This window comes from Chelonoidis abingdonii, chromosome 4 (genome assembly GCF_003597395.2).
Source record: "Chelonoidis abingdonii isolate Lonesome George chromosome 4, CheloAbing_2.0, whole genome shotgun sequence".
NCBI lineage: Eukaryota > Metazoa > Chordata > Testudines > Testudinidae > Chelonoidis > Chelonoidis abingdonii.
The window spans coordinates 13,545,461-13,571,761 of NC_133772.1; the positions used below are offsets into that span (position 1 = coordinate 13,545,461).

Below are 26,301 nucleotides of genomic sequence, written 5' to 3' on the forward strand. Positions count from 1 at the left end.
TGTCCAACACTCACCCAACATCACAAAGTATGTTTACTTTTGCACCAAACCGGTTATTTGTTGCATCAACAAGTCTGCCATGTTCTGGGCTTTTTGGAACACCACAAGATTTTCCTAGTAAAGAACATGATTGATATTAGCATGTTATGATGTTGGAAAAATCCCTAACATATTTAGAAGAGAATAGGGCAATGTCAGACCAATGATCTGGCTAGTTCAGTATCCTATTTCATTTAACTGTGGATATTCTATTCACATTAAATGTCTAATCATATCATCTTATCAACTTCAATGGCAGAGATTCCCACTGCCTCTGACAACAAATTACTTGTGATGCTCTCCTCCAGCAGAAGAAACTTATTACCATAAAGAACACACTATCAGAAATTCAGCACCTCCACGTACAGATCAACACAGACATGACATGTTCAGGAAGCCACAAAGAAAGATGCAAGGAACGCTTCTGATTATACTGGTAAACATCTCAGCCGTGATGCACAAAAAGTTTTTTTACGTAGAAAAACATATGGCCTATTACGGGGGTCAGCAACCTTTCAGAAGTGGTGTGCCGAGACTTCATTTATTCACTCTAATTTAAGGTTTCACATGCCAGTAATATATTAACATATTTAGAAGGTCTCTTTCTTTAAGTCTATGATATATACCTAAACTATTGTTGTATGTAAAGTAAATAAGGCTTTTCAAATATTTAAGAAGCTTTATTTAAAATTAAATTAAAATGCAGAGCCCTCGGACCGGTGACCAGGACCTGGGCAGTGTGAGTGCCACTGAAAATCAGCTTGTGTGCCACCTTCAGCACCCATGCCATAGGTTGCCTACCCCTGGCCTATTATGTACATAAAGTATTCTCTTTATCGGGTAGGCCAGAGTATTTGTGTTGAAGGCTACACAAGAAATTCCCACAGTATTATATTTCGTTTGACAAACAATAAGCCATAATCCAATACTCAAACATGAGGAGACAGAGCTAAGGATAATTATTCAGTTGGCTAGATCCTCTAACCCTGTATTAATAATGTAGGTTTTTGTACTGAATTTAACAGATGCAGTCTTGACATAGGCAGATTTGAAAAAATTTACAGTATTCTTCACAATGAAACATATTTTCCTTTATGTTACTATGTATTTTAGTATCTGATCAGCATTGCCCTACATATTGTTACTGAATACTGGATTTAGTTTTAATACTATGATTCAGTTTGGTTGAATTGTACATTGCATTAATTGTTTCTGAGGGTAGAATTTTTCTGTGTGTGAAATCTAACAAAAACAGATAGTATTACTTAGTCTACTTCTGTCATAAGTAGATAGGTAAGGTAAGGGTTAATTTTCTTTTGCCTGTAAAGGGTGAACAAAGGGAACCAAACACCTGACCAGAGGACCAATCAGAGAACTGGATTTTTTAAAAGTCAGGGGCGGGAATTGTGTACTCTAGGTCTTTTGTTTTTCCCAGCTATGGAGGAAACATCTTTTCTGCTAACTCCTATTTCTTTCTAATATTTTCCTACAAAGTGTGAGTACAAAGGCCACAAGGCAAATAGGCTGTTATATGCTTTGTGTTGTATTTACAGGTGTGTTGATTTGCTGGACTGGTTTAAAGGGGGCTATCTTTTAAATCAGACTGTTTATTCATATTTTCTTATAAGCAAGAGCCTGTATTGATCTCTTAATGCAGTATTATTGTTTTGTATTTTCTTTCTTTTTATATAAAGTTTTTTTTTTAAAACCTGGCTGAGGTTTTTGGGGTTTCTCCGGTGAGGCTACAGGAAGGGGGGTTGGAAAATCTCTTTATATTAGCTTTACTAGATTTGAATGCATCGCCTCAGGGGGAGGGTGATTTCCCTCTTTGTTTTGCCTTCAAGGAGTTAAGTACTGCATCGCCCAGGCTCACCCAGGGAAAAGGGAGGGGGAAGCGGGGGAGCAGATAACGAGGAGACAAGGGGGAAGAGCTTGTTTTCCCATTGAGATAGGGAGACCCAGGGGTTCTGGGTCTTGGGGGTCGCCCAGGGAAAGGTTGGGGTGACTCAGGGTAACTAGGAACCCCAATAGTCCTAGCTGGTGGCAGCGAGAATAGATCCAAGCTGGGTATAAGCTTGGGGAAGGTTCACAGTAAAAGCCTAGATTTTGTATGCTAAAGTCCAGATCTGGGACAGACGTTTAGTACAACTTCACACACAGGTTTCTGGGATACAATGTTTACCATTTTAAAAGGGACATTTACCACAGCATGGTGTTAACTTTACTGCATTATCTGTGATATTCTACTCCCATTACAGAATGAGGAATGGAAACCACCACAAATACAATGAAAAGTTTAACTATAGGAAGTACTAACTGTCTAGTGCTCATTGGTACCCATTTCACTTTTTACTTCCATTTAAAGTTCAATTTTAAATTTACAATCAACGGACAAAAACAAACATATTTCAGACTACAAGTCACAGAAGCCAGGGCTGAAATGTGAACCAGCTGCTTAAGATAAGACAGTCCTAACTGCCCAAAAATGGCTAGTAGATCAATGGAGACAGAACAGTAACAAAAGATACTCACCTAGACAAAACTCAGGGGCTTCCGCCCATGTTAAATTTTCAAGACAAGTAATGACAGGACTCAGTTCAGTTCTCTCATACCCTGGGCGACAGACATAACTCACACTGGTCCCAACAGGGTAGTAATTCTTCCTCAAATCCTCATCACTTAACGTAGCAGACTTTAACCTTGGCGGTGCAAGACAGCTGCCTAGCAATAAAGCAAAAAACAAAGACTGAAATATTTAGCTCTAAAAAGCAGGTAAAAATAAAATCTGTACTTTTAGCTTTCTGTGTATATGTAAAGCACACACAACACTCAGTGCGCATGAGTGAAGGGTGTCAAACAGGTAACAGGTACTCAGCCAAAAAGTTTGAGCTGGTGGCGTCAGCTGTACAGTTACAGAACGGCGTATGATCATTGTGCCTGAGACATGTCAGACAATGTGTCTATGTGGAGAGGGGAATTTAATTTATTTAAGGAAAAGAGGCAAGCACCTTGGGCAAAGTTACTGGGGGCTGTTCCAAGCACAGTGGATGGCACACAATACAGAAGAAGAAGAAAAAGGAAGCAGTCAAGAGAAAGAAGATATGGGTGGAATGCAGCATGAAGACAGATGAGGAGAGATTTCCCTTCTCCCCTTCATCTCCAAACTAACTGATTACTCTGTTTACAACCGCTGCACAGTCTTCTTTTCCCAGCTCTAACCCGTAGACTTCCGCCAGTCTGAATCCATGCTCTCCAGTCTACTGAAGCATCTCTCACTGAAGTGTCCTGCATCTTCTTTCTGCCTCAGTTCTAGAACTTCTATTCCATTCTCATCCTCTCGTTGAGAACATTGGCCATCCCTATTATTGGCTGTCATCATGATCATCTATTGGTTTTTTCATTCCATCCCCTCACAGTTTTCCTACAATTTCTTCAATCTCATAGCGTGAGGTCCAGTTTGATGGATCCTCCCCATACCACTTCAGCAAAACTTTGATTGGGTGTACAAGAAAAAGAGGGTGGGCTGAGGAAAGAATCCTCTCTCTCTCTGTGTGATCTTATCTGCTCTCACAGTTTTGGATGCTGTCATTTATACCAATGACTCTCAAATCTTCCTTTTGGATGCCCTGCCAGCAGCTTAAATGATACATGGGGGAAGCGGGGAAAGGAAGAAAAAGTCCTTGTTCCCTCCCAAACTTTTTTCCTCTCTACACTTGTAGTCACCACTGCTTAAAAAAATCACCCCGTCAGCTGCTCAGCTGTAATGTGGTCATCACTTTTGACTTAGATCTTTCTACGAACTCTCACATCGAGGTTGTATCCAAATCTTGTCCCCTCTGTAGACATGCGGACTCGCCCCTGCGGCACCTCCTGCTGGTGACTGCTGGCAGTTAGCTCAATTCAGCTCTAGAGTCCCCTCTGCAGGCCTGTGATCCACCTGTCCTCTGGCCCCCATGTCCCTCCCTGAACCCAGTGCTCTTTTATCTCGGGTGCTGCCTCCTGGCAATAATCTCTCAGTCTTAGGGTCTTCCCTCCCTGGGGAACCCCCCACCCACTATCCCCACCTCACCTCAGGACAAGGCTACTGCCAGTCATTGTCTAGCCCCCACGCCCTGGGGCAGACTGCAGTATCAGCCTACTCATCACTGGCAAGGTTGGGTTTGGACCTGCTGCCTTGGCCTACCCCTGGGCTGCCCTCTGCAACCCCCAGTACCTGTTAGCCCAGTGCTAGGCCACAGCCTGGGGCTTTCCAGGCTGGATCTCCCTCGCTTCTTAGCCTTTCCCCAGCCCAGCCCTGCTTCACTCAGGTACCCTGTATCTAGCTTCCTGCAGAGTAAGACTCTTTGCTCCTGGCTTCCCTGGCCTTCTTATAAGGCCCTGTTGCTCAGTTTGGGGTGTGGCACCACTTCCCCCAATCAACCAGGGTTTTACCTTGCCCTCTGCAGGGCTTTTCCAACCCCTTCTAGGCTGGAGCGGGTAGTCACCCCATTACACCCTCCCACTTGTAACTTCTCCAAGATTCCAGCTTTTCTTTGTCCAGACCACCCACAGCTGTCAGCCAAGCCTAGCCTGGATTCTCTTCTTTGGACTTGGCACTGGATTTGTTAAAGCAATTTTGAATAGACCTATTCAATGGGACATGACTTGACATTTCATAAACAAAAGGTAGCCTAAGCAAAGAAAAGAAAATACTTACGACCACAAAATTCTTCTATGTTTGACCACTGTGAGTTTGAAAGGCAAACAACGGTGTCTGACTTCCCTGGGATTTTAACAAAGCCAGCACTGCACTTGTATGTCACTTCTGTGCCGATAGGGAAGCCCTCTGTGTGATTAGTACCAGAAGGGATGGCATGACTCAGGCTTGGCAGAGCCCCACACTGACCTGTAAGAAAAACAAATTCATTTTAATAGGAGATATTTATTTTAAATAATTTTACACCACTGCCTCCAACTGTGCCTTAAACCCTCCAGGGACCTGCCACAGGCCTGATGAGCCCCAGCTGGGAGCGGGAGATGTTCCCCAGTACCCTGTGAGAACAGACTGGCTGGATTCCCACAGCCAGGGGTTTAAACTAGGAAGGGGTGCAGAGCCCCTCAAGAGAAATCTGGGGCACAGCCCATCATGTCTGCTGGGCCCCACCCCATTCACATCAGTTACTGAGGTTTTGGCCCTGATCCAGACAAGTGCCCCCCTTCCGCCCGACAGCCCAGGGATCCCCACAAGGTCCCAGTGACAGCTGGAGACAACCCAAAGGCCAAAGCCAGCCCATGGGGAGCGGCTCCCTGCGTGGTCCAGCAAAGTCCTGGTGAGGGCAGCCCCTGGGGGGCTCAGACTGGGATTGTCCACAGCCCCAAGACTGCAGGAAGCCCTGCCCCACATGCTGGGGTCTCTTGGTCCCTCAGGGGTCTTAGCACAGCTGCCCCATCCCAGACACTCACCACAAGCCCTGGGCAGCAGCAGCAGCAGCACAAATCCTAGCAGCCAGAGTGAGTGGCAGCAGGCTGGCCTCGCAGCAGTGGCGACAAACACCATGAGAGGCCCAATCCTCCAAGCCGAGACCAACTGGCTGCCAAGCGAGCAACTGGGCAGGGCCACTTCAGGGAGCATGAGAGCTGCACTGGTGCCCCCTCTCTCCACTCCTCTGGCGAGGTGCCCGTGGGCAGCGCTGTAATTACACAGCAGACTACACTGGCCCTCAGACGAATCCAGCAGCCAGACAGTGCAAAGGGAGCTGAAAATCTCCCCCTTCCCTGCCCGTGCCTTCGGTGTGATGCTGCTTGGGAGCTGCAGCCTCGCCCAGCTCTCCTGAAGTTACGGAACTTTGGGGTGGCTGAGGCTCAAAGTATGTGTTTGTGCTCATGAGTAATGTGTTCCTGCCTCACACAAGGACTCTCTGTCTCCTAGAGCTGGGTCACTGCATCCTCACTTAGGTGAGGTGGCAAAGTAGCATTTACCTTACCCTGAAGGAATGCACAGTACCCTCGCCCTGCTCTCTCCTCTCATTCCTGTCCCGATGGCGTGAAGCGGGGACAGGCAGGGGTTGCTCTAGCGCGGGAGACAGGCAGGGCCATAAAACAACACAGCCAAGTGCACAAAAGAGAATTTCATGTGGAAAACATACAGTCACTCTAAGCACTACATTGCTGATTTTAGTTTCATCCATGCTTTGTGCCTATTTGTTCTGTTACTGAGTTTGACAGTCCCTGAGCAGTGAGGGTGTTCAGCACAGCACAGGATCAGACTCTCAGGAGCTGTTTACGGTAGAAACGTTTTACTCCCTTAAACTACAGCAGTTAAGAGCGAATGTTATACTGTCCCTCTTACTGTGGGCTCAGCTATATCAGAAAGATGCTTATAGCATTCTAGTGATTCTTGTAGGGGCAGGGCAATATGTTAAACCAGCAGAGGTCACCTTTTGTTCACCATAACTACATCCATAGTAGGGCTTTTTACCAGTATAACTTTTTTTTTTAAAGTGAAAATCACTCCCCTACCAGAAACAGTTATACTTGTCATGCTTTTAAGTGTACACCAAGTCTTAGTGAAACATTCACCATTGTTTAAGCAATGTCATGGTTGTCCACTCCAGTTGTAAAATGTGATGGAAAGTGGACTATAACGACACATTCACTGTAAATGCAGCAACACAATTACTCTGTGATCAGGCTTTCACCAGACAGCAAGTACAGTGCAGCCGCAACAGACATACCACTATGGTGAAATACACTGTAAAATATGCAAGTCAGTTAAGGAAATAATTACCTGTTAAATGGAAAACAAACAAACCCTATGAGGAAGCACTGATAACTCTGTGACGCACTGAGCATAGGATATTAGCTGCAGTGAGCATTCAATTTACTTGGACAGAAACCAAATCACAGCAGCACACCCTAAGCTATGAAGTAAGTGGCTGGGTAATGTGAAAGTACCATATATTTGAATGAATGCATTTCACAGCATAGCACAAGGTGCAAAACACGCAAACAGTGGTCTCAGCCTGGGACCAATCTCTTCAGTTCAAGTCTTTGTCTTCCCAACGTTCTTGACACCGTCAGTGTAGGTGAGGGAGGAGAGAGGTAATCACATGATGTCACTGTCCCCCACCTTATACCCTCAGCCCATGACCCTGGAAAATGGAAAAGACTAGCCCAGCTGTGTCCTGGTGGGCTTTGCTGAGTCCCAGAATTGGGCAAAGTGCATTGTGTAGTGCCTGAGCAACTCTCCTACAGAACTGTAAATCATAACTCCATTGCTGATCAATGGTCACCCAGCTCCCGCCTGGATGTGGATCACCTCTCTCACTGTCACTGGAGGAACAGCAGTGGGTGACTCCCAAACTCACAATATATTTTAAAAAAACCAAAACCATAACAGAATCTCATCACTTCATACAGATCAATGATATACATACCTTGACAGAACAATGGGCTTCAGCAGATCACGACCTTTCATATGATCTCTCACCTGGCATGCCTTGTATGAAATATCAGCACCATATATAAAAGATGAATATGGGGGTTATAGGGTGCTACTTTAAGGTAGCATGTGTCGTAGTGGGGGTTTCAGAGAAGCTATATTGCCCATAAACTAAAACAAATGAATGGTAGGAGTTTATAAAAAATGAATTCTCTTTTTCTGAGCCAGAGCAATGAGTTGTCATGCAGCAATACACAAGCCAGGGATTGCAGCACATACATCTTCCTTCTTGGGGTTTGTTGGGTGGTTCTCCACCTACCAGGGGAACTGAGATTTTAATCACGACGCAGCTCATGTTTTAGAGGCTCAGAGATTTTTTAGGATCTGGTCAGAACAGCTAAAAGATGGTTAGTTAGGAGTTAACATTTCAGGTCTGTCAATATTGCTGATGTGTCATTTAGCGCTGGACTTCAGGCACAATCCTGCAAGGTGTAGGGCACCTTATGGGAAGCTGCTGAGTGTGCTCAACTCCTATCGACTTCAATGGGAGTGGACAGCACTGAGCCCTCTGCAGGATTGTGCGAGAAAACCTGTTCGACCAAGTCTCAGAGCCCAGGTCAGCCTGACTCTCCCCCACATCCCGGGGCCTCTGAGTCCAGGCTTCAGCACAAACTCAAATGTTTTCTCCAGGTGGAGTCAGGAATCAATGGGGGGACAGCACCTCCCTCTGGTAAATGACTGGTACAAACAAGAGTGCTTTCCCCCAAAGCTCCTTCTTCACTGAATCTCAAACACACACATATGTGCAAGAGCATAGGTTTAGAGCAGGGGTCCCCAACGTGGGTTAGAGCATCCCAAACATAGTTACCCAAAGTCAGAAAGGGTTTCAAGTGATCAACAGCTGCGCTTCGGGGCTGGGGGCTCCTTCCATCCAGCTGCTGGGGAGAAGACGTCAGTCTCTCTTCAAATAAAAGTTCCTCTGAACTGCTCCAAAGTGTATTCCTTTAAAGTTTTGTTGCTAACGCCTACTAGTCACCGTAGTAACCACTAGTGGGCCACCAATTCCCCTACCTTCAGCAAATTGTTCCTTATCCCTTATCAGCAAAGCATTTCTAGTCATAATTCAACTTATGCCAGGGGCACTCAAAGTCAAGGTCACCTATCCCCACACTCCCTTCCATTCTCATGCTCCATTAACAGTTCCATCCTCCCATTCGGATTAGCAAACCTGCAACCATGCAGCTATTTGGCCTAGGCTCTCAGAGTCTTAACAATATGGTATTTGCTTTTCAGCAAACAGTGGCTGGATACAAAATGGTTGCAGTAATGTCAAGTTTCATTCTCCCACAACACTACTTCTATCTGATTTTAATCCTACTAATGTTACTTGTAGCCTAAATTATTGAGGGTGAAATTAAAGATGTCAGCTCAATACTTGCTTAATTTACTTTGTCACCTTTGTGGGTTTTCCCCTATCACAAGAACCAAACACATTTAGATATCTGACAAAGAAATTCCACAGATAATCAGATTGTAAAACCACAGACTTTGGAAGTGGGACTCCAGAACCCATGTAACAACTGAAACTACTCTACTTCTCTGCATATCCCTCTCTCATTGGCTAGATTTACACACACACATCCCCAGCTGAGGATCCTTCATTTGTTTTGCTCTTACTAAATCTTTCCATGGCATTATAGGCAAATAACGACTTCAGCACCACAGAAATTCAAGAATCTTACAGTGGCTTTCTACAATTAAGGCAATATTGGTTTGAGACAGAGAAAGTGAAACATTAAACTGAAAGCTTAAAAATGTTTTTATTTGCTCACCAAAATAATGGCTATTCTCAATATAAAGAGAAGAAATTAAAAGTTACCTGAAATAGAAAACTCATGAATATCAGTTAACAGATCCCAGGAACAAGCCATACATATGGAAGCAGCAATTAATATCTTAGTTTATACCAAATATTATATTTGGAAATTAGCAGTAAGTGTACAGCATGGATGAGGCAACTGAGCTGCTCCCAGATTATCTAACATTGAAGGCAGGCAGGTTTTTCAGGGCTCTTTCTTGTTTCAGACATGAAGAGAAAGGTGTTCTGATGAGACAAGTCCTTTGTAAAAATTTCATGGGAGCATCAGAATATCTGTTTGCATAGTTCTTCTGCAATCTTCAGGAATCTTAAGGGCTCTCTCATACATGCCTAGGCTCCCCTCTAGTAAGCTGTACTGTCCAGACTATGCCCATTTCAACTTCAAAGTGGAGGTGCAGCATGCACTGCAAATAAGCATTAAATAGATAACATTGGAGTATTGTCATTCACAAATCAAAAGGTTGTACATATGTGAATAATGGGTCAAATACACCATCTCAGGGCATGGACTGTCATTTATACACCACCTAGCATAAAAGGACCCAACTTGGTTGTTGTCTTCACGAGCTACAACAATTTAAAATGTTAAGCAGGGATTATCCTTGCGTATTAATCCACAGGACATTAGGTGCTTTTTGACCCAAGGACTAATGGAAAGAGGGAAAGGAAAGAAAGGTCCAGGAATAAGAGGTATGCCAGAAGAGATCCATTTAAAACGTAAAGGTTAGATATGTGTCTAAATTCAGTTGAAGTCAGTCCACTAGACAATCTGTAAGAGCTTGGTGTGTATCTTAACTCAGCAGTTTACTAACTATGGGTCATGACCCCACTTGAGTTATACCATCAGCAGTTGGGTCACAATCCCATGTGCGGAGGACTCCATTTTGCTCTACAAAATAGCATCCCCTATGCTGTCTGGGATCACTGGAGCAATCGAGTCTGAAAATGGGGTCATGCAGGCAACACAGTTTGGGGACCACCCAATTAACTCAGTGATTTTTTCCTTTAATTTTGATTTCCATCCATTACAAAATTGACTTTACACAAATTTCATGGAGGCAGTAAACATGCCTTTTAGTTTTATCAAGGGGAAGGATGACCATGTGACAAATAAGGGTTTTATAATTCAGGACCACATCCATGGTCTTCATACTAACAAATCTAAGTAACAGGATTACAACTCCACACATCAAATAATCTGGATGACACTCAAAGAATGCATTAGAAGTGCATGGTTTGCCCACTATACTACACAAGTGGTAGTGAGTTTAGACCCTTAAAGTCTACAAACCCATGAGCTCTGTGTGGCTAGGACCTAACATATGATGCAGCTTCTCTAAGCAGGGCTAAAAATATAGACCCTCTCTGAAAATCTACTCAAGACTCTCCTAACTTGTTTTCTTTACTCTGGGAATTTGCTTTCAGATATGTAGAGAGAGAAAACAAATTGCTCTTGGAGAATGAATAAAGATCATTGGGGAAAATACTGGTGTGACCAAAATTGGCAAGAGGTCTCAACATGCTCCTCCTGTGCATGGAGCAAGATTAAAGAACATTTTACTGTTTTCCCCCCAGGAAGTTGGGGGGTTGGTATTTCCAGATTGGCATAACTGTTGAGCTAGGCTTTGCAAAGGAGAAACATATCAAGTATATGGTGAAAGCATGGTCCTGAGGCTGGCCCACATTAGGAATTTACACCAGCAGAGCTGTCTCAGGGCCACGGATTTCTCACACTTGAGACACGCAGCTGGGCTGACCTAACCCCTGGTGTAGATAGTAGTAAACTGACAGAAGAATTCTCCTGCTGACCTAGCTACTGCCTCCTGCAGAGTTGGATTACCTACGTGGATGGGAGAACCTCTCTCGTCTGCATAAGTAGCGTCTATGGTAAGCGGCACGCCTGCAGCCCTTCAGCCGTGCCACTGTAGCAGTTTATATAGTATAGTCATGCCCTGGTCTGAGATGTGTCTTAGAACTTTAAGGTATGGAAGGAAAAAAATGCAGGCACTAGGAGAGGCAGAATTGCTCCCAAGAAGTTATTTATGGTGGATCAGCTGTTCTATAAAGCTTAAGCTTCCAACAAGGTCAGTTTAAAAAAGATATTTATTGAGATGTTTAAGCTAAAAGAACCAATTTCCTCACATTTAGGTGCTTGCCCAGTAATTAATACTTTCCTGGTGCATGACAGTAGAATGAGAGGTAAATACTAAATGCTAGTCGCCTTTGCATTCAGGCCAGGCCAACTCCACAGTACATTGTTTTTTTTCCATTGTACAATAAATAAATCCTCTTCAATGAAAGACAAAGCACGGTCACATCTATGTTGCTGCAGAGGCATAGGCAAATCTTTCGACATTTCTGCCATCTATTCCATTAGGGATAGCAGGAGTCTAAAGTAAAGAGGAATTATTGCATTTCATATTAAACAAAAAAGTTTCAGTTAAAAAGTTAATTACTTAAAAGGCTTGTTGTTATTTGTCCCAAATACCAAGAGGGAAAGGTACTTAGCAATTTGTTAGTGTAATTACCACTGTATTTTAGAAAGATCTGAGGCATTAACTCTGCCAGATATTGAGCACAGTTCTCAAGTTTTGCCTCACCCTTTCACCAACACTGCTCATTGCCTCAGTCTCCAGGCTGACAGCACAAACCTTGAGACACTGCCTCAGAGCACATGCCTCCCTTACATGAGAGACAATACAGCTGCTTGACCTGCATCCTCGGGGGACAGCATTAAGCTCCTCAAGTGTTCCAGCAGCATAAAGCTAAGCTGGAACTTTTCCAATAGCACAACTGGTACTAGACCAGACACCAGGCTGTGGATTTTTACAGATCCTCCCTCCTCAAGAAGGGTCCAAAAGTTTCTGTTTGTTTGGGGTTTTTTGGAAGTTTACAGAGAGCTCACTGGGAAAAGAGATTTAAGATTTTTTTCATTCCAAAGGAACTTAGATTTTAAGCATGTAGTCAGAGTTAGGGGAAGGAGGGACTTTACCCAAAAGGGTTACTAGTCTTTCGCTCCTTGAAAAACAATCTATGCTACTTCTAACCTCAGCTCCGTACCAAAGCCAACACCTCTGGGCATGAGCTCGTTTTAAAACCATTAAAAGCTCCTTTTAAAGCCGTTAGACTGGCAAGCTGAAAGCACCTTATTCCACACAACTTTTGCTTCCAGACACATTTGGGAAGAAATGGTCCAATTAACTTGTACCTGAACAAAGAAGAATAAAAATCATATTTATCTGGTTCCTTGATTACTTGTCCAATAGTCCAGAAATATGGACTGCATTTCTGGCCATAAAAAGTAACTGTCAGACTATCAGTACTAGCATGACCGGAGAACATTACATAGCAAGAAACAACTCATGCTACAGCAGTAGGCAAAATCCTTCATCATTGTTCTATTGAGCTCAGTGGAGCTATGACTGTTTACATCAACTCAAGATTGGCCCCCAGAAGCTTTGGAATCCCTTTTAGTATCTTTCTTGTTTCCTTCTATAAACAAGATTCTCTATCATCTGTTTCAACTCGAGATCTAGGCAGTACAAATTCTCCCATCAAGCCAAGATTTTAGCAGCCTAAACTTCAGTAGGCCTAAAATCCAGAAACCCCGCACTAAAACTTGGGACAGAGCTGGGTTCTTGTTTGAAGTGTGGAAGGCCGGGAATCACAGCCCACCCTTGGTAAAGTTCAGTTTCAAAGTTCTGCCTGTGAGTATTTGGTTTTGTAGCACGAACCTTGAGTAAGTTTGAGATTACCCTTTGATGCTCAGTTTCCAGAGTCTGACTGAGAGCTGCTGGCTTTTGCTGCAGCCTGATACTCTCCCTTCTTCATGGGTGAAATCCACTCTTGCACCGAATTGGAAATCTGTTATAGCAGCAGTTCTGCCACGCTCTTGTTCTCCTGGATAGCAAAGATCTCTCTAGTATAGAAGGAGAATAATATTAGGCCATTGCCTCATTGTCCATGGAGAAAAACAGGTTTTTGATGTGTATCATATAAAGTTCTCTTGCTTTGGATACATTATAAGGGGGTCAATCGGGCTCTCCTTTTTATCCTCTTATAATAGAAAAAGGAGACATCCAGTGAATTGAAAGCAAAACATTTAAAACAGAAAGATATTTCAAGATGTTAAGATCAGTGCAGCCAGGACTGAACTCTGACCCAGCTGCTAAATGGAAGACTATATTAACTGCACAAGAATGTCTTGTAGAGATCAATTGAAACAGAAAAGGAAAAAGACTCACTTCCACAGAACCCTGGGACTTCTGACCATTTTAAGTTTTGAAAGCACGTGGTGCTGGGTAATACTCCAGAGATTCCCATGTAACTTTGGCGGCACATAGATCTTTCATTTGTTCTGACAGAACAATAGTTCCGATTAACGTGCAGGGATACAGCAAATCTGAACAGTGGTGGAGTAATCCAACTATCTAGCAATAAAGAAAAACGTGAGAACTGAAAGCTTTAGCTGTATGCCGAGGCATGAAAATTCACTTCCTCCCTCTAGTCTGCCAGAACCCAGATTTGGTGACCTTCAAGATATGGCACAAGACTCACCTCGCATTCTCAGGTCACCTCTGGGAAATGAGGAAGAACGGGAGGAAGTGATGGTGAAATATTTGTTTTGGAATTGTGATACATAATACGGTCTGCTTTTTATTTTCTTTTTCAGATGCTGCTCGGGTACCATGTTACTGGATGCACTATAAGAACCTAAATAGAATAAAATGGACTAAAGTTGGTATTTTTAATCTCTGCTCAGTTTTGATAGGAACAATCACAGATACAAATTTATTTGAGCATAAGCTTTCGTGGGCTACAGCCCACTTCACTGGATGCAAGATTAATGCATCGGATGCAACTGATGAAGTGGGCTGTAGCCCAGAAAGCTTATCCTCAAGTAAATGTGTTAGTCTCTAAGGTGCCACAAGTACTCCTGTTCTTTTCTGTGGATACAGACTAACACGGCTGCTACTCTGAAATATATCAAAGAAGATTACGTCTAACCAAAGTACATTATAGGATTTCTAACAAAAACCAAAATTAATTTTCTAGCAGTTAAACAGCTACCACCAAATTATACTCTTTTGTTTATTCTTATTCAACTATTGAGGGAATGTTACTGTGTATTTATAGCAGTATAGTTCTGCAGCATGTGTAGGGTATCAGCTCTACTGGCTTCAGTGAAGCTACGATCATTTATACTAGCTAAGAATCTGTCCCAAAGCAAATACCTTCTCTTAAAAACTGTTCTAACCTCTGTCCTTGCACTTCCAGACCTTATGTTGATAAATGGGTTCAGAATGATATATTACTGACCACCGACAGCACCAGTTGAATCCCTCCTGTATTCTTTACCCATCATCTTATGTTCACAAAGCCATACATTTAGTAAACTACCAGAAAATACAACTGTAAGACATGCTTGGGAGTCAGATAACCAAGTTCTCTCCCAAAATTTCACAGCAGTGTTACCACTAACATTTTCAAAAATTATACAAGTTAGATCATGGAAATAATGAATAAAAATGTAGTGTACAGTGTGAAATTGTGGAAACTACATCTTTAAACAAACCCATTTTCTTCCAACTCACCTAAGAAAGTACCACTTGTTTCATTTCCTTTTAATAGGACAAGTGCAATTGTGTCTACAGCAAAAGGAGGGATAAAAAAAATTCAAAAGTGTTACAATCATTCTTTTATGAACAGCCCCTCAGTGATGGTTTCCTAAATATCAGTGGATATTAAGATGAAATATTTAAAAATACATTAACAAAGTTGGTCATGCAACTTATACTTAAGTTATTTTGTGCCTAGCAATAATAGTTTTACCTGGTGCAAAGAAGTAGCAGAGGAAGACACTAAACACACATTACTCACCTTTGCATTTAGGAGCAGGTCCACTCCAGATTCCACTTGTTTTATCTTTTGTTGTACAATGAATGGAGGCAGCTCCAATAAGCTGGAACCCACGGTCACATCTGTAAGTTACTGTTGAGTTATAAGCAAAATTTTTGACACTCCTGCCATCATACGTTCCATTGGCAATGTAGGGAGGGGAAGAACAAGTAATTGCTGTAGGAAAAGAGAAGGTCATGACTATGAATGTTTGAGTGTTGTTGTAGCTGTGTTAGTCTCAGGATATGAGAGAGATGAGATGGGTGAGAGAATATTGAGAGCCCTATGTGGCTTGAAAGCTTATCTTTCACCAACAGAAGTTGTTCCTAAAGAGATGATCTCACCAACCTGGTCTCATTAAAATTAATACAAAGTTTCAGTTAAGAGTGCAAACATTAAAATTAACAAAAAAAGTTTATCTAAGATCCCTAAAAGAAGAAAAATATTTAGCCATTTGAAAACGTAGTTAGTACTGTACATTAACCAAATCTGAGAGAGTTTCCTCCCTCCGATTTGGAAGTCTTCCCTTCTTTCAAGCTTTACTCCACCCTCTTCTAAATGTTATCATGCAAACTGGCACTGGTCCCCATGACATAGGACCCTGGCAAACTCTCCTACCAGAGCACATCCAGTCCCAAACATTACTCATAGGAAAGGATGGTTTTGTGACTTTGGGAAACAGTGGTAAGGTCTTCAAGTATTCCACAATAGGAAAATGAAAACATTTCTCATAGCAACAGCATGGATGACAGACCCTCCCCATAAGTGTCCAAAGCAGGAGAGAGGCAAACTGTGAGAGGTTTTAGATTGAGTTCTACTCCAAAGAAACCTCAGATTTAGGTGTATAGGGAAGGTTGGATGAATCTTACCTTGGCAAGTGGGAAGTTCACTCCATTCAACTTCATCTCCCTTAAGCACACAATGAATGAAAGGCCGCCCAATTAATTTGTACCTAAACAAAACACATAAAAGAAAAAACAACAACAACAAAAAGAGTATCAAGTTTCTTACCTAGTTCACTGATTGTTTGTGTAACTGTCTGGCAATTTGGAATATGGATTCTTTCAGCTTACAGGTGGCGACTTATGACCTGGGTGAAGCCTTGTTATGGGTTGAGTTAAAACCTCGTTGAGAGATTGAAGGGTATTAATGTACCCTTCCATTAATAAAAAGAACGAGGGGTACTTGTGGCACCTTAGAGACTAACAAATTTATTCGGGCATAAGCTTCTAAGGTGCCACAAGTACTCCTCGTTCTTTTTGCTGACACAGATTAACAGGGCTAACACTCTGAAACCTTCCTAATATAATTGTGAGAAGTCCATCACAGTGCCCCACTTGAAAACAGAGATAACGTGAACCCACTCAGGAGCTGTGCACTCTGTGGGTGGAAGGGTTTTTGCTGAAAGATGGTTTGTTTTTTTTTCCCCCCTGTCAGGGGTCACAAGGCAGAATAAAACCAGGGAGACTGAGACAACCTGAACAAAGTGAAGCAGAAGCTTGTAAGCATGGTGTGACCTTGAAAGAAACTTAAAGGCTGTGGGTCAAGGGTGCTGGATGAAAAGAAGCTTGGGCATGTAAGCTAAAAAAAACCTACTCCTTTGCCTTTGGTTTCTTCTGCATTTGGAGAAGCGGGACTTTCTACATTCCTTGCAAATAAGCAAGGCTACATCAAAGAAAATACCCGATTCCACCATCAATTCCTACTCCCAACTGGAATATCACCAGGGCCCTGAACTTTGACTAGCCACTTGGTCAAAAAGGAGCAACAGACACTGAATAAGATCATTCCTGCTGTGAAAATACCAGCATGACCAAGGCACATGGAGTAGTAAAAGGCAATTGAAGCAAGCAAATAGGTGGATACAACACGCTCTCTGCAAGCTTAACAGGTCTATACTGAATCAGACACTTGGGAACAGTCATTAATCCTCTGCACAGCAAAATGGGGGATTCTCTCCCCTCTAACTCGCACATTGTAGTGATCCTTACTTCTTCCATTGCTAGAGAAGGCAGAAAGAGTCCTTAAACCAGTCCCAGTTACTCAGTGTGATGAATCTCCAAAGGGCTAGTAATTTTAGATACTGTCAGACTGTTCAGAGTGCCTTCACACATCAAAGGATTTAGACTTGCTTGCTACAAGCTGAAAACTACCACTTTGGTCCCACCTGGTGGAACCGTTCTGAAATGGAACAACCTGGCATTCTACACCTTTGGTAACTGCCTTCTTATCCGGGGTAGTCAAGAATTAAAAATACTGTCCACTCTGACCATACACTTCACTCCGAAAGTCAGTGGTTCAGCTTAAGCATCTCTAGGCTGCCACAGGGGGAGTCAAGAGAGGCAGTTTGCCCCAGGCCCCCCCCTTAAGAGGGCCTCCAAACTGCAGGATGTTGCAAGCTCAGTACACCAGATTGCAATGCAATGACGAAGGGGCAACAGAGCCAAACCTGAGCAATGCTGCAACGTCATGTGCCAGGTCTCAATGCCCAGAGCTGGTCCCAGCCTGACAGGACAGGAGCCACTTTAGTGGGCTCACTCCTGCCTCATTCCCCACCCCGGCAGTAATTTATTTTTGGAAGGGTGGGAAGCCTCAGTTCCAGATTTTGCCCCAGGCCTTCCAATGTCTGTGCAGCCCTGGCTACCCCTCCTCTGACAGCAGCATTCCATTTCCAAGAGTGTGTGACCTTTAAAAGATGCTTGCATAGAAATTAGTGAATGGGGTATGCGGCCACAAAGCCTTCCCTACCGTCTTTCCTCTAGCACTATGGAAAAAGGCAACATCTATACTACAGGGACTATACAAACATAGCTATGCCTGCAGAACACTACAGCGTACATGCAGCCTACATTTTTTTCTGTCGCTGTAGAAACACCACATCCCAGAAGGACAGTCCTAGGTTGACTGACACATTCTTCTATGGATCTAGCTGCATTTACACCAGGGGTTATGTCAGCACAGCTATGGTGCTTGGGGGCGGGGGGGAGGTGTGGATTTTTCACACCCTGAGTGCCATACCTATGTCAATCTATATTAATCTGAGACCAGGCCTAACCATGTGCGTTTGGAGTTAGGGCGCGTTAAAGTTTTAATAGGAAAGAGACAAAGAACAGTTTTTGGTACAGAGTTGTTTTTCCATTTTGCAACTAAAGATCTTTTCCAGTTCTCTAAACCCTGATTAAAACCATGCATGCAAAATTTGAACCAAATTACAGACAGATGGAGAGCGTGGTTCATACAAGTGCTTTGTAGCTGCAAAGACAACTGACAGATGCAGGACCAGCGCTTCCATTAGGTGATACTACGCAATTGCCTAGGGCACCAGGATTTGGAGGGTGGCATTTTGTGCGCTCCCCATGGGGTGCACAAGAGCTTCTGGTTCCGCTCCTGTCGCGCCGCCAAAGAAGGACCTTCTGCCGACGTGCCGCGGAAAACAGCAGCTCAATGACTGCCGCCGTCACCTGTGGCATTTCGGCGGAAGGTCCCTCTTCGGCAGTGTGATGGGAGCGGAACTGGAAGCTCCCGCATGCCCTGTGGGGAGCACACAGAATGCCGCCCCCCATATTCTGCCTTGGGCGCCAGAAACTTTGGTGCCGCTCCTGGACAGACCAATTTTACTGGGGTAGTTTTTTCAAACAGAAACTTGAACACCCACACCTTCTATGCAGTACTTCCTTCAAAAAAAACAAAAACAAAACAAAAACACAAAAACAAACAATGAAAAAACCCAATCATTTTATGCTCACCTATTTGTCTAGACACATACCATAATTTGGATCTACTTTCTATTGTGTATAAAATCTTAAAAATATTTGTGCCAATTTTAGTTTGTGATAGAAGTTACACGTAGGCCTGAATCACACCCAGGGCCCATGCGACAAAATTTAGGGCATCCCACAAATATTTCAACCAAGTAGTGTTCTTCCCACCAGAAGCCAGGCCACTGAGAATCTACCTCCACACTTACTGGACAACTCCACCTGAGAATATTTGCATTCCATGTGGAAAGATAAGGGGTGGCTCTAGGCATTTTGCCGCCCCAAGCACGGCAGGTAGGCAGCCTTCAGCTGCTTGCCTGCCAAGGGTCCACTGGTCCCGCGGCTTCGGTGGACCCTCCGGCACGCCTGCAGGAGGTCCATCGAAGCTGCGGGACCAGCAGACCCTCAGCAGGCAAGCCGCTGAAGGCAGCCTGTCTGCCGCCCTCACGGCGACCGGCAGAGTGCCCCCTGTGGTTTGCCGCCCCAAGCACGCGCTTGGCGTGCTGTGGCCTGGAGCCGCCCCGGGAAAGATTTAAATTCAAGCCCAGCTGCATGTGAACTGGGACATACTGGGCCTGATTTTATACTTGTTATAGACTGTGGCACTACATAACCCATCTGGACAGGATCTGGTGTTCACTGAACTATAGTGGGTGCAAAAAGTAAAGACACCACAGCAAATCTCTATTCTCCGTCCTCTACACAGCTGGGACTTCTTCCCATTTCAACTTCATCTTTAAAATGGGGAAGGTGGAGTCAGAATCCATACTACCAAACTGTCTGAAAGCTCTACTTCCAAATGAGAGCCCACGCCAAAGCTGCAGTTGATACCACTACCCCTAAGTATGGTTTTGAAGTTAGACCATGCCTAATTTTGCAGTTAGCCAGCAATTGTACAACAAAGTTCTGTGAATTAACTACCAGAGGCACCTTGACACTCACCCATCTTCACAGAGGAAGTCTATTTTTGCACCATACAGAAATTCTGTTTTATGAACAGCTCTGCCATGGAGTACTTCTCCTGGATGACCACATGATTTCCCTAATAGAGACCAAGGCTAGTATTTAGCATTAACTTGTGTTGTCATGAGGGAAACAGAAGAGCTAACAACAACATACTTAGGAAGGCTTTTGCTGCATGCCCACTCAGATCACTTTGTATAGTAAGTATCACACCAAACCAGATCACAGGATCTTTTAGTCCAGTACCGGCTCTCTGACAGCGGCTTCGGACACACGTGTAAAACCCACACAGGGCTCAATCGTACCCCAGTGGCAACTGAAGGTGCTCAACCACTGGCAGGCTGTACCCTGCACAGATGTCCAGACCAAAAGGGGTAATTATGCAATAAATTGCCCACTGGAGCCAGGGGTGAAAAGTGGGAAGGACAGTTTTATCAAAACCCCACAGTTAATGGTTGACTTATGTTCCGAAAATATAATACCCCTGATGTCTTTTTATCCTTATTTATGCATGTTAAGTGTACAATCCCCTTTTTGTTTAATCCCACAGAATTCTTTGATTTACTCTTTAGTGGCAGTAAGTTCCACAGGTTACCAAGCATTGTGGAAAAAAATACTCCATTCATGTCATCCATTTTAATGAAGACAGACAAGAAACCTCCCATAATCCTCAGGGAAGTTCAATGGCAGAAATTTCTCCTTCCCCCTACAACAAGTCATTTACCAGGGTTATTCTAGTTGAAATGTACTGTATTAGAAATTTACTTTCACATGAAATTCTAAGCAGACATACTGTATTCATATAGCCAGTGCTACCCTGGTACTCAATCTTCACCAGTCAGTTTTAAGAACAGCTAAATATTCCATGGAAATACAGCTATTGCAATTTATCCTAAGAAAAAACCTGGCTAAACAACCCTTCAAACTAAATATCAATTAAGCTAGCAAACTGGGAGCCAGCTGCCTACTAGTCCTAACTGTGAAAGATGTTTTCAGATCAAGTGAGACAGAAAAGTAACGAAAAAAGATACTCACTTCTACAAAACTCAGGGGCTTCTGACCATGTTAAGTTGTCAAGACAAGTACTAACAAGAAGCATTTCTGTGATGTTCTCATACCCTGGGCGACAAGTATATCTCACATTGATCCCAGCAGGATAGTAATTCCTCATCTCATCTTCCTTACTTAAGGCAGCAAACTTTAACCTTGTTGGGACATCACAGCTACCTAGTAGTAGAGACAGGCATTAGATCTGAAAGGTTTGGCTATGAAGACAGGTATAGAAACTGTCTGTTGTAACAACAGACCAAAACTCACTGTTTGGAAAACAAATTACTCCCTTAGCAGTACTTTAGGGAGGTTACTAATAATCACATTTGGATGCCCTTTGTTAAATAGACCCTATGCTGAACAGGCCCCCAATGGAAAACTTTCTTGTATTCTAATTTTTGAAAATTGGTATTCCATTGGTAAGTATAATACTTAATTAACTGCAATATTTGATTAACTGGTACCCCCCATTCCGCTAACATGCTGGATAGCAAAGCTTTTACTGTATTATAAATCCAGGAAATTCAGAGTTAAGGTTACTCTTACCTAGCGTGACCAGATGTCCCGATTTTATAGGGACAGTCCCGATTTTGGGGTCTTTTTCTTGTATAGGCTACTACAAGGGTTGGCAACCTTTCAGAAGTGCTGTGCCGCATCTTCATTTATTCACTCTAATTTAAGGTTTCGCGTGCCAGTAATACATTTTAATGTTTTTTAGAAGGTCTCTCTCTCTAAGTCTATATATTATATAACTAAACTAGTGTTGTATTGTGAAATAAACAGGGTTTTCACAATGTTTACGCAGCTTCATTTAAAGTGAAATTAAAATGTTGATCTTACGCTGCCGGCCCGCTCAGCCCGCTGTTGGTCTGGGGTTCTGTTCACCTAGGCCGGCAGCGGGCTGAGCAGGGCCTGTGGCCGGGACCCTGGCTGGCAAGGGTCCGTCAGCCAGAACCCCAGACCAGCAGTGGGCTGTGCGGGGCTGGCGGCCAGGACCAGAGGGCTGGAATCAGCGCTGGGTATGTGCGGGGGTGTAGGTGTCAGGACAGAGGGGGCACTGGGTATGGGTAGGGGTGCCAGAGTCAGGGCTAGGGTTGCGGGTGGTGGGGGAGGGAAGAAGGAGTCAAGCAGAGGGTTGGGTATGTACGAGGGAGGTACACTGCTCAGGGCAGGGGCCTGGGTGGGTGCGGCTCTCAGGGCAGAGGGCGTGGTGTGTGTGTGTGGGGATCGGGGGAGAAAGCTGGGTGACTGCCCCCCTAAAAACTCTCAACCTCACTGCTCCTTGTCCCCTGACTACCCCCTCCTGGGATCCCTGCCCCCAACTGCCCCCCAGGACCCTACCCCGGGATCCCATGCCCCATCTAACCCCCCACTGGACTCTACCTCCTACCTGTCCCCTGACTGCCCTGAACCCTCATCCACACCCCCCATCCCCAGCCAGACCCCCGGACTCCCATGCCTATCCAACCACTCCCTGCCCCTGACAGGACCCCCAGAACTCCTGACCCATCCAACCCCCCCCACTCTCCTGCCTGCCCCAACCCCTCTCCACACCCCTGCCTCCTGACAGGACCCCCAGAACTCCCAACTCATAACAACCCCCCAGCTCCTTGTCCCCTGACCACCCCCTCCTCAGAGACCCCCCACCCTAACTCCCCCCCCAGGACCCTCCTTGCTCCCGGTCCCCTGACTGCCCTGACCCCTATTCACCCCCTGCCCCCTCACAAACCCCGGGACTCCCATGCCCCATCCAACCCCCCCTGCCCCCTAACTGCCCCCCCAGGACCCCACCCCTATCCATCCCCCCATCCAACCCATCCTGCTCCCTGTCCCCTAACTGCCCCCACCCCTTATCCAACCCCCCGAATCCTGGGCCCCTTACCATGAGACTCCACACAGAGCTAGATACACTGCTCCGCGGGAGCACACAACCCTCCGACTGAACAGGGAGCATGTCTGCCTCCCCACGGAGCCAAACACTGCCCTCGGGAGCACGCAGCCCCAACCCTCAGAACACTGCACGCGGCAGCAGGGCTCCAGGGGAGGGGAGAAGGTGGGGGAGGGACTGGCAGCTTGCTGCGCTCGGCCTCACACTCCGGCCCGGCAGCACGGACCTCGCGGCTTGCCGTGCCGGGAGATTGGGGCCATTTGCCCACCCCGTGCGTACGGCTATGCTTCTGCTCCCACGGGGGAAATGGAACGCAGAGGAGAGCGCGCCGGGCTGGGCAGGATTTTTAGTGGCATGCTGGAGTCCCGGCAGGCTCCAGGGTGCCATTCAAAATTAGCTCGCGTGCTGTCTTTGGCATGCGTGCCATAGGTTGCCGACCCCAGGCTACTATTACTCCCCCCCACGTCCCGATTTTTCACACTTGCTGTTTGGTCACTCTACTCTTACCATCTCCCCAAAAGCATGTTAGGCCACCCAAACAACCTCAGTAGTGATGCCAAGAAATAAGTATATAACTAGGAATCGTGCATTTCAATGTTTGTAGTCCCAGACTAGATGAAAGACTTTAAACTTAATATAAATGTTTTCCCTTCCCTTTAGGTATCATTACAGGGCAGAGCTAATTTTGACCATACGTAGTACATAGGAAAGGTCTTATCTTTTCATAAGTGAAAGGCAGCCCAAGGAACTTTAGTCCAGAGAAATAAAATACTTACGACCACAAAACTCATTCATGCTTGACCATTGTGAGTTTGAAAGGCACACTACGGTGTCTGACTTTCCAGGGATTTTAAAAAAGCCATCACGACACTTGTATGTAACTTGTGTGTCAACAGGGAAGCCCTCTATCCGATCCATATCGGAGGGGATAGCATAATTCAGCTTCGGCAGGGGCCCACAGTCACCTGTGGACAGAACAAAAGCCTGTTTTAACAGAACATAATTATTCTAGTAGCTTTGCACACCAGGAGGATCCTGAAGCCCCCAGATGCATGTGAGAAGAGGGAGCTGTGACAAACCAGGTGAGCCCACCAGGGAGGTTACTCTGATTTCCCAGACCCAGACAGACCGACCCACTTCGCGGGTTTAAATTGGGAACTGAAGACGTGGCCTTGGCATCAGTAGCCACATAGCTGGGAAACACAAGAGACATAAATCAGGGCCAACCCTCCCAGGCATTTTCCCCATGGCAGGAACCCCGGAAAACGAGGGAACCCCGGGGGCAGGCGGCAGTCCCCGGGCTAAGTGCACCGGGGAAGGGGCTCGGGGGGACCCAGCGCACAGAGCAGGCAGAGAGGCTCCCCTTTGCCTGGAAGAGACCCGCCCCCCCCAGTGACAGGAGGGGCCAACCCACGGGCCGAAGCGCAGCCCCAGACCCGGGCAGCTCCTAGCTCTTGCCCTGCCTCCCCCCCCAGCACTATCCGCAGCCCCCGGCCCCGGGAAACGCCGCCCTGCACGGCGCATGGAGGTGCTTTGCCGAGCCCCTCCGCAACTCACTGCGAGTCCCGGGCAGCAGCAGCGCCAGAAGCCCCAGGGCCAGCGCGGGGCCGGGGAGCCCCGGGGACATGGCTCGGGTGGACGGCGAGCTCAGAACCTCAGCCTGCGCCCCGCTGAGCATAACTGAGAAAGAATGGGGCGGGGCCTGAACAGCGCTGAGACAGGCTGGAGGCGGGGTCAGGAGAGAAGGGCGGGGCCTGAACAATGCCAGGACTGGTTGGAGGCGGGGTCTGGAGACAAGGGGCGGGGCTGGCTCAGGCTGAAGCCGGTTGATTGCAGCAAACACACACGGGAGGTTGGCTTTAAAGTCACCGTTAACACAAGCAGCAAAGGAACTGTAATACCAAAACACACACCCTTGGGCTTTATTTTCAAAAGAGCTCAGCATGGTGAATAGCATTGTGAAGACTTGAACATCTGTCCTCACTGCAGATTTTTTTTTCCATTGGAGCATGCAAACATTTGGCAGAGATATGAGAAAAGGAAGCTTTATATAATGGGTGGGTTACAGGCTCAGAAATTGGATTATCTAATTTAGTAAGGGACAGGGATGGGCAATAAACATTCATGTTTTGATGCTGTGTTTCCTTTCGCAAAATTGCAAATTGGCAGAATAAACTGAGAACTCTGCAGCTGCGGCCACAGACATACAAGCGGGGCTGGCTTTAGGAATTGCGGGGCCCAATTCGAACAGTTTCGACAGGGCCCCAGCAGGGATGACTTTAAAAAAACAAAAAAAAACCTACATGTAATAAACTACGTGGGGCTTGTACCCTCCAGGTGGTGCTCCGAGTCTTCAGTGGGTCCTTCACTCTCTCCAGGGCTTCGGCAGCACTGAAGGACCCACCACCGAAGTGCTGCTGAAGACCTGGGGCGCCGCTAGGTGAGTAAAAATTAAAAAGGCGCCTCTAGTCAGGGAAGGGATTCTCACTGGGCGCGGGGCCCTCTTAGGCTCAGGGCCTGATTTGGGGGAATTGGTGGAATAGGCCTGAAGCCAGCCCTGCTGCTACCTGTGCTGTGCTGTACATTGGTGTTGAGGATAAATGAAGAATTTCACTCTCCAGAGTTGTCTGTGCACATTTCAACAGTGAGGAACAGATTGCCCACTTCGTGTTCTTCTCCATCTGTTCTGTTCCAGGCTGCTTCCTAACCGTGACCCAATGGCTGGATACCACAGTGGTGAGAGTTGTATAAATATCCAGGACAGATGAACAGAAAAGCTCTCTTTTTACATATTGCTCAATGGAAGATGCTCTCTAAAACATCCAGGTGGCTGCCAGTCAGGGTCATGCATTTGGTCAGTGATGTTACTACTACTAATAAATATTCAAACCAATTTACATAAGCATGTACATTTTAAATTTCAGAGCACACACAGCATGTTATTTTCATCAGAGAGAAGTTTTAACCCTCTCTTTTCTCACTGATCTTTCACTGCCAAGAGTGCAAGTAGCACATTTTTTAACAGGAATAAACCCTAGTAATCAACCCCAGCTGTGTTATAGGCTAGAGATTGAATCCCTCTGTATAACCACATTTACTTTTTAACTTAAAAGGTCTAGAAAATTAGTATCTGGAGTTGCTCACAGTGTAATTGTAACACTAACAGACACCTGCTGTCAGCAGGCAGAATTGAACATGGGACCTTTAGAGCTTAGTGCAGGAGCCACCTACTGCATGAGCTAAAAGCCAACTGGCTATTACTTAAGGCTGTAGAGCACATGCATTTTATCTCTCTTTAAGTAGTCTTGATACCATTACATAGGACAAAACACCACACCCAGAAGGTGTGTGGGTTACATAATGTATTACTCAGCTTGAGAAATGGTGATTAGAGGCCCAGGCTGAC

General features: G+C 45.2%; 2 protein-coding genes across 5 annotated transcripts in view; both read right to left on the bottom strand.

Moving 5' to 3' along the window:
- Window positions 1–5,839, bottom strand: part of LOC116828710 (complement receptor type 1-like) — a 306,270-nt gene extending 300,431 nt beyond the window's left edge. Inside the window, exons 1-4 of one of the 4 annotated variants that reach the window (XR_012655701.1) lie at window positions 5,482–5,838; window positions 4,736–4,924; window positions 2,572–2,760; window positions 15–114 (exon numbers count right to left, since the gene is read on the bottom strand). Coding sequence is in view for 2 of the 4 variants with exons in the window: in XM_075064831.1 (XP_074920932.1) it covers window positions 15–114; window positions 2,572–2,760; window positions 4,736–4,924; window positions 5,482–5,650 (647 nt within the window). In the remaining 2 variants the exon portion in view is untranslated. Of the gene's footprint in view, window positions 1–14; window positions 115–2,571; window positions 2,761–4,735; window positions 4,925–5,481 lie in introns of all 4 variants that reach the window. The other 3 variants (XR_012655702.1, XM_075064831.1, XM_075064832.1) reach the window with 3 other exon arrangements.
- A 3,453-nt stretch (window positions 5,840–9,292) lies between these two features.
- LOC116832091 (complement decay-accelerating factor-like) lies at window positions 9,293–24,522 on the bottom strand. The gene is made up of 11 exons (XM_075064646.1): window positions 24,453–24,522; window positions 23,672–23,860; window positions 20,993–21,184; window positions 19,937–20,036; window positions 16,106–16,188; window positions 15,219–15,413; window positions 14,933–14,986; window positions 13,896–14,051; window positions 13,583–13,768; window positions 13,073–13,257; window positions 9,293–11,728 (listed from the first exon to the last, which is right to left on the bottom strand). Exons 1-10 carry the CDS (start codon window positions 24,520–24,522, stop codon window positions 13,166–13,168), a joined length of 1,317 nt encoding a protein of 438 aa, XP_074920747.1. The 3' UTR covers window positions 9,293–11,728; window positions 13,073–13,165.
- Between the last annotated feature and the right edge of the window lie 1,779 nt (window positions 24,523–26,301).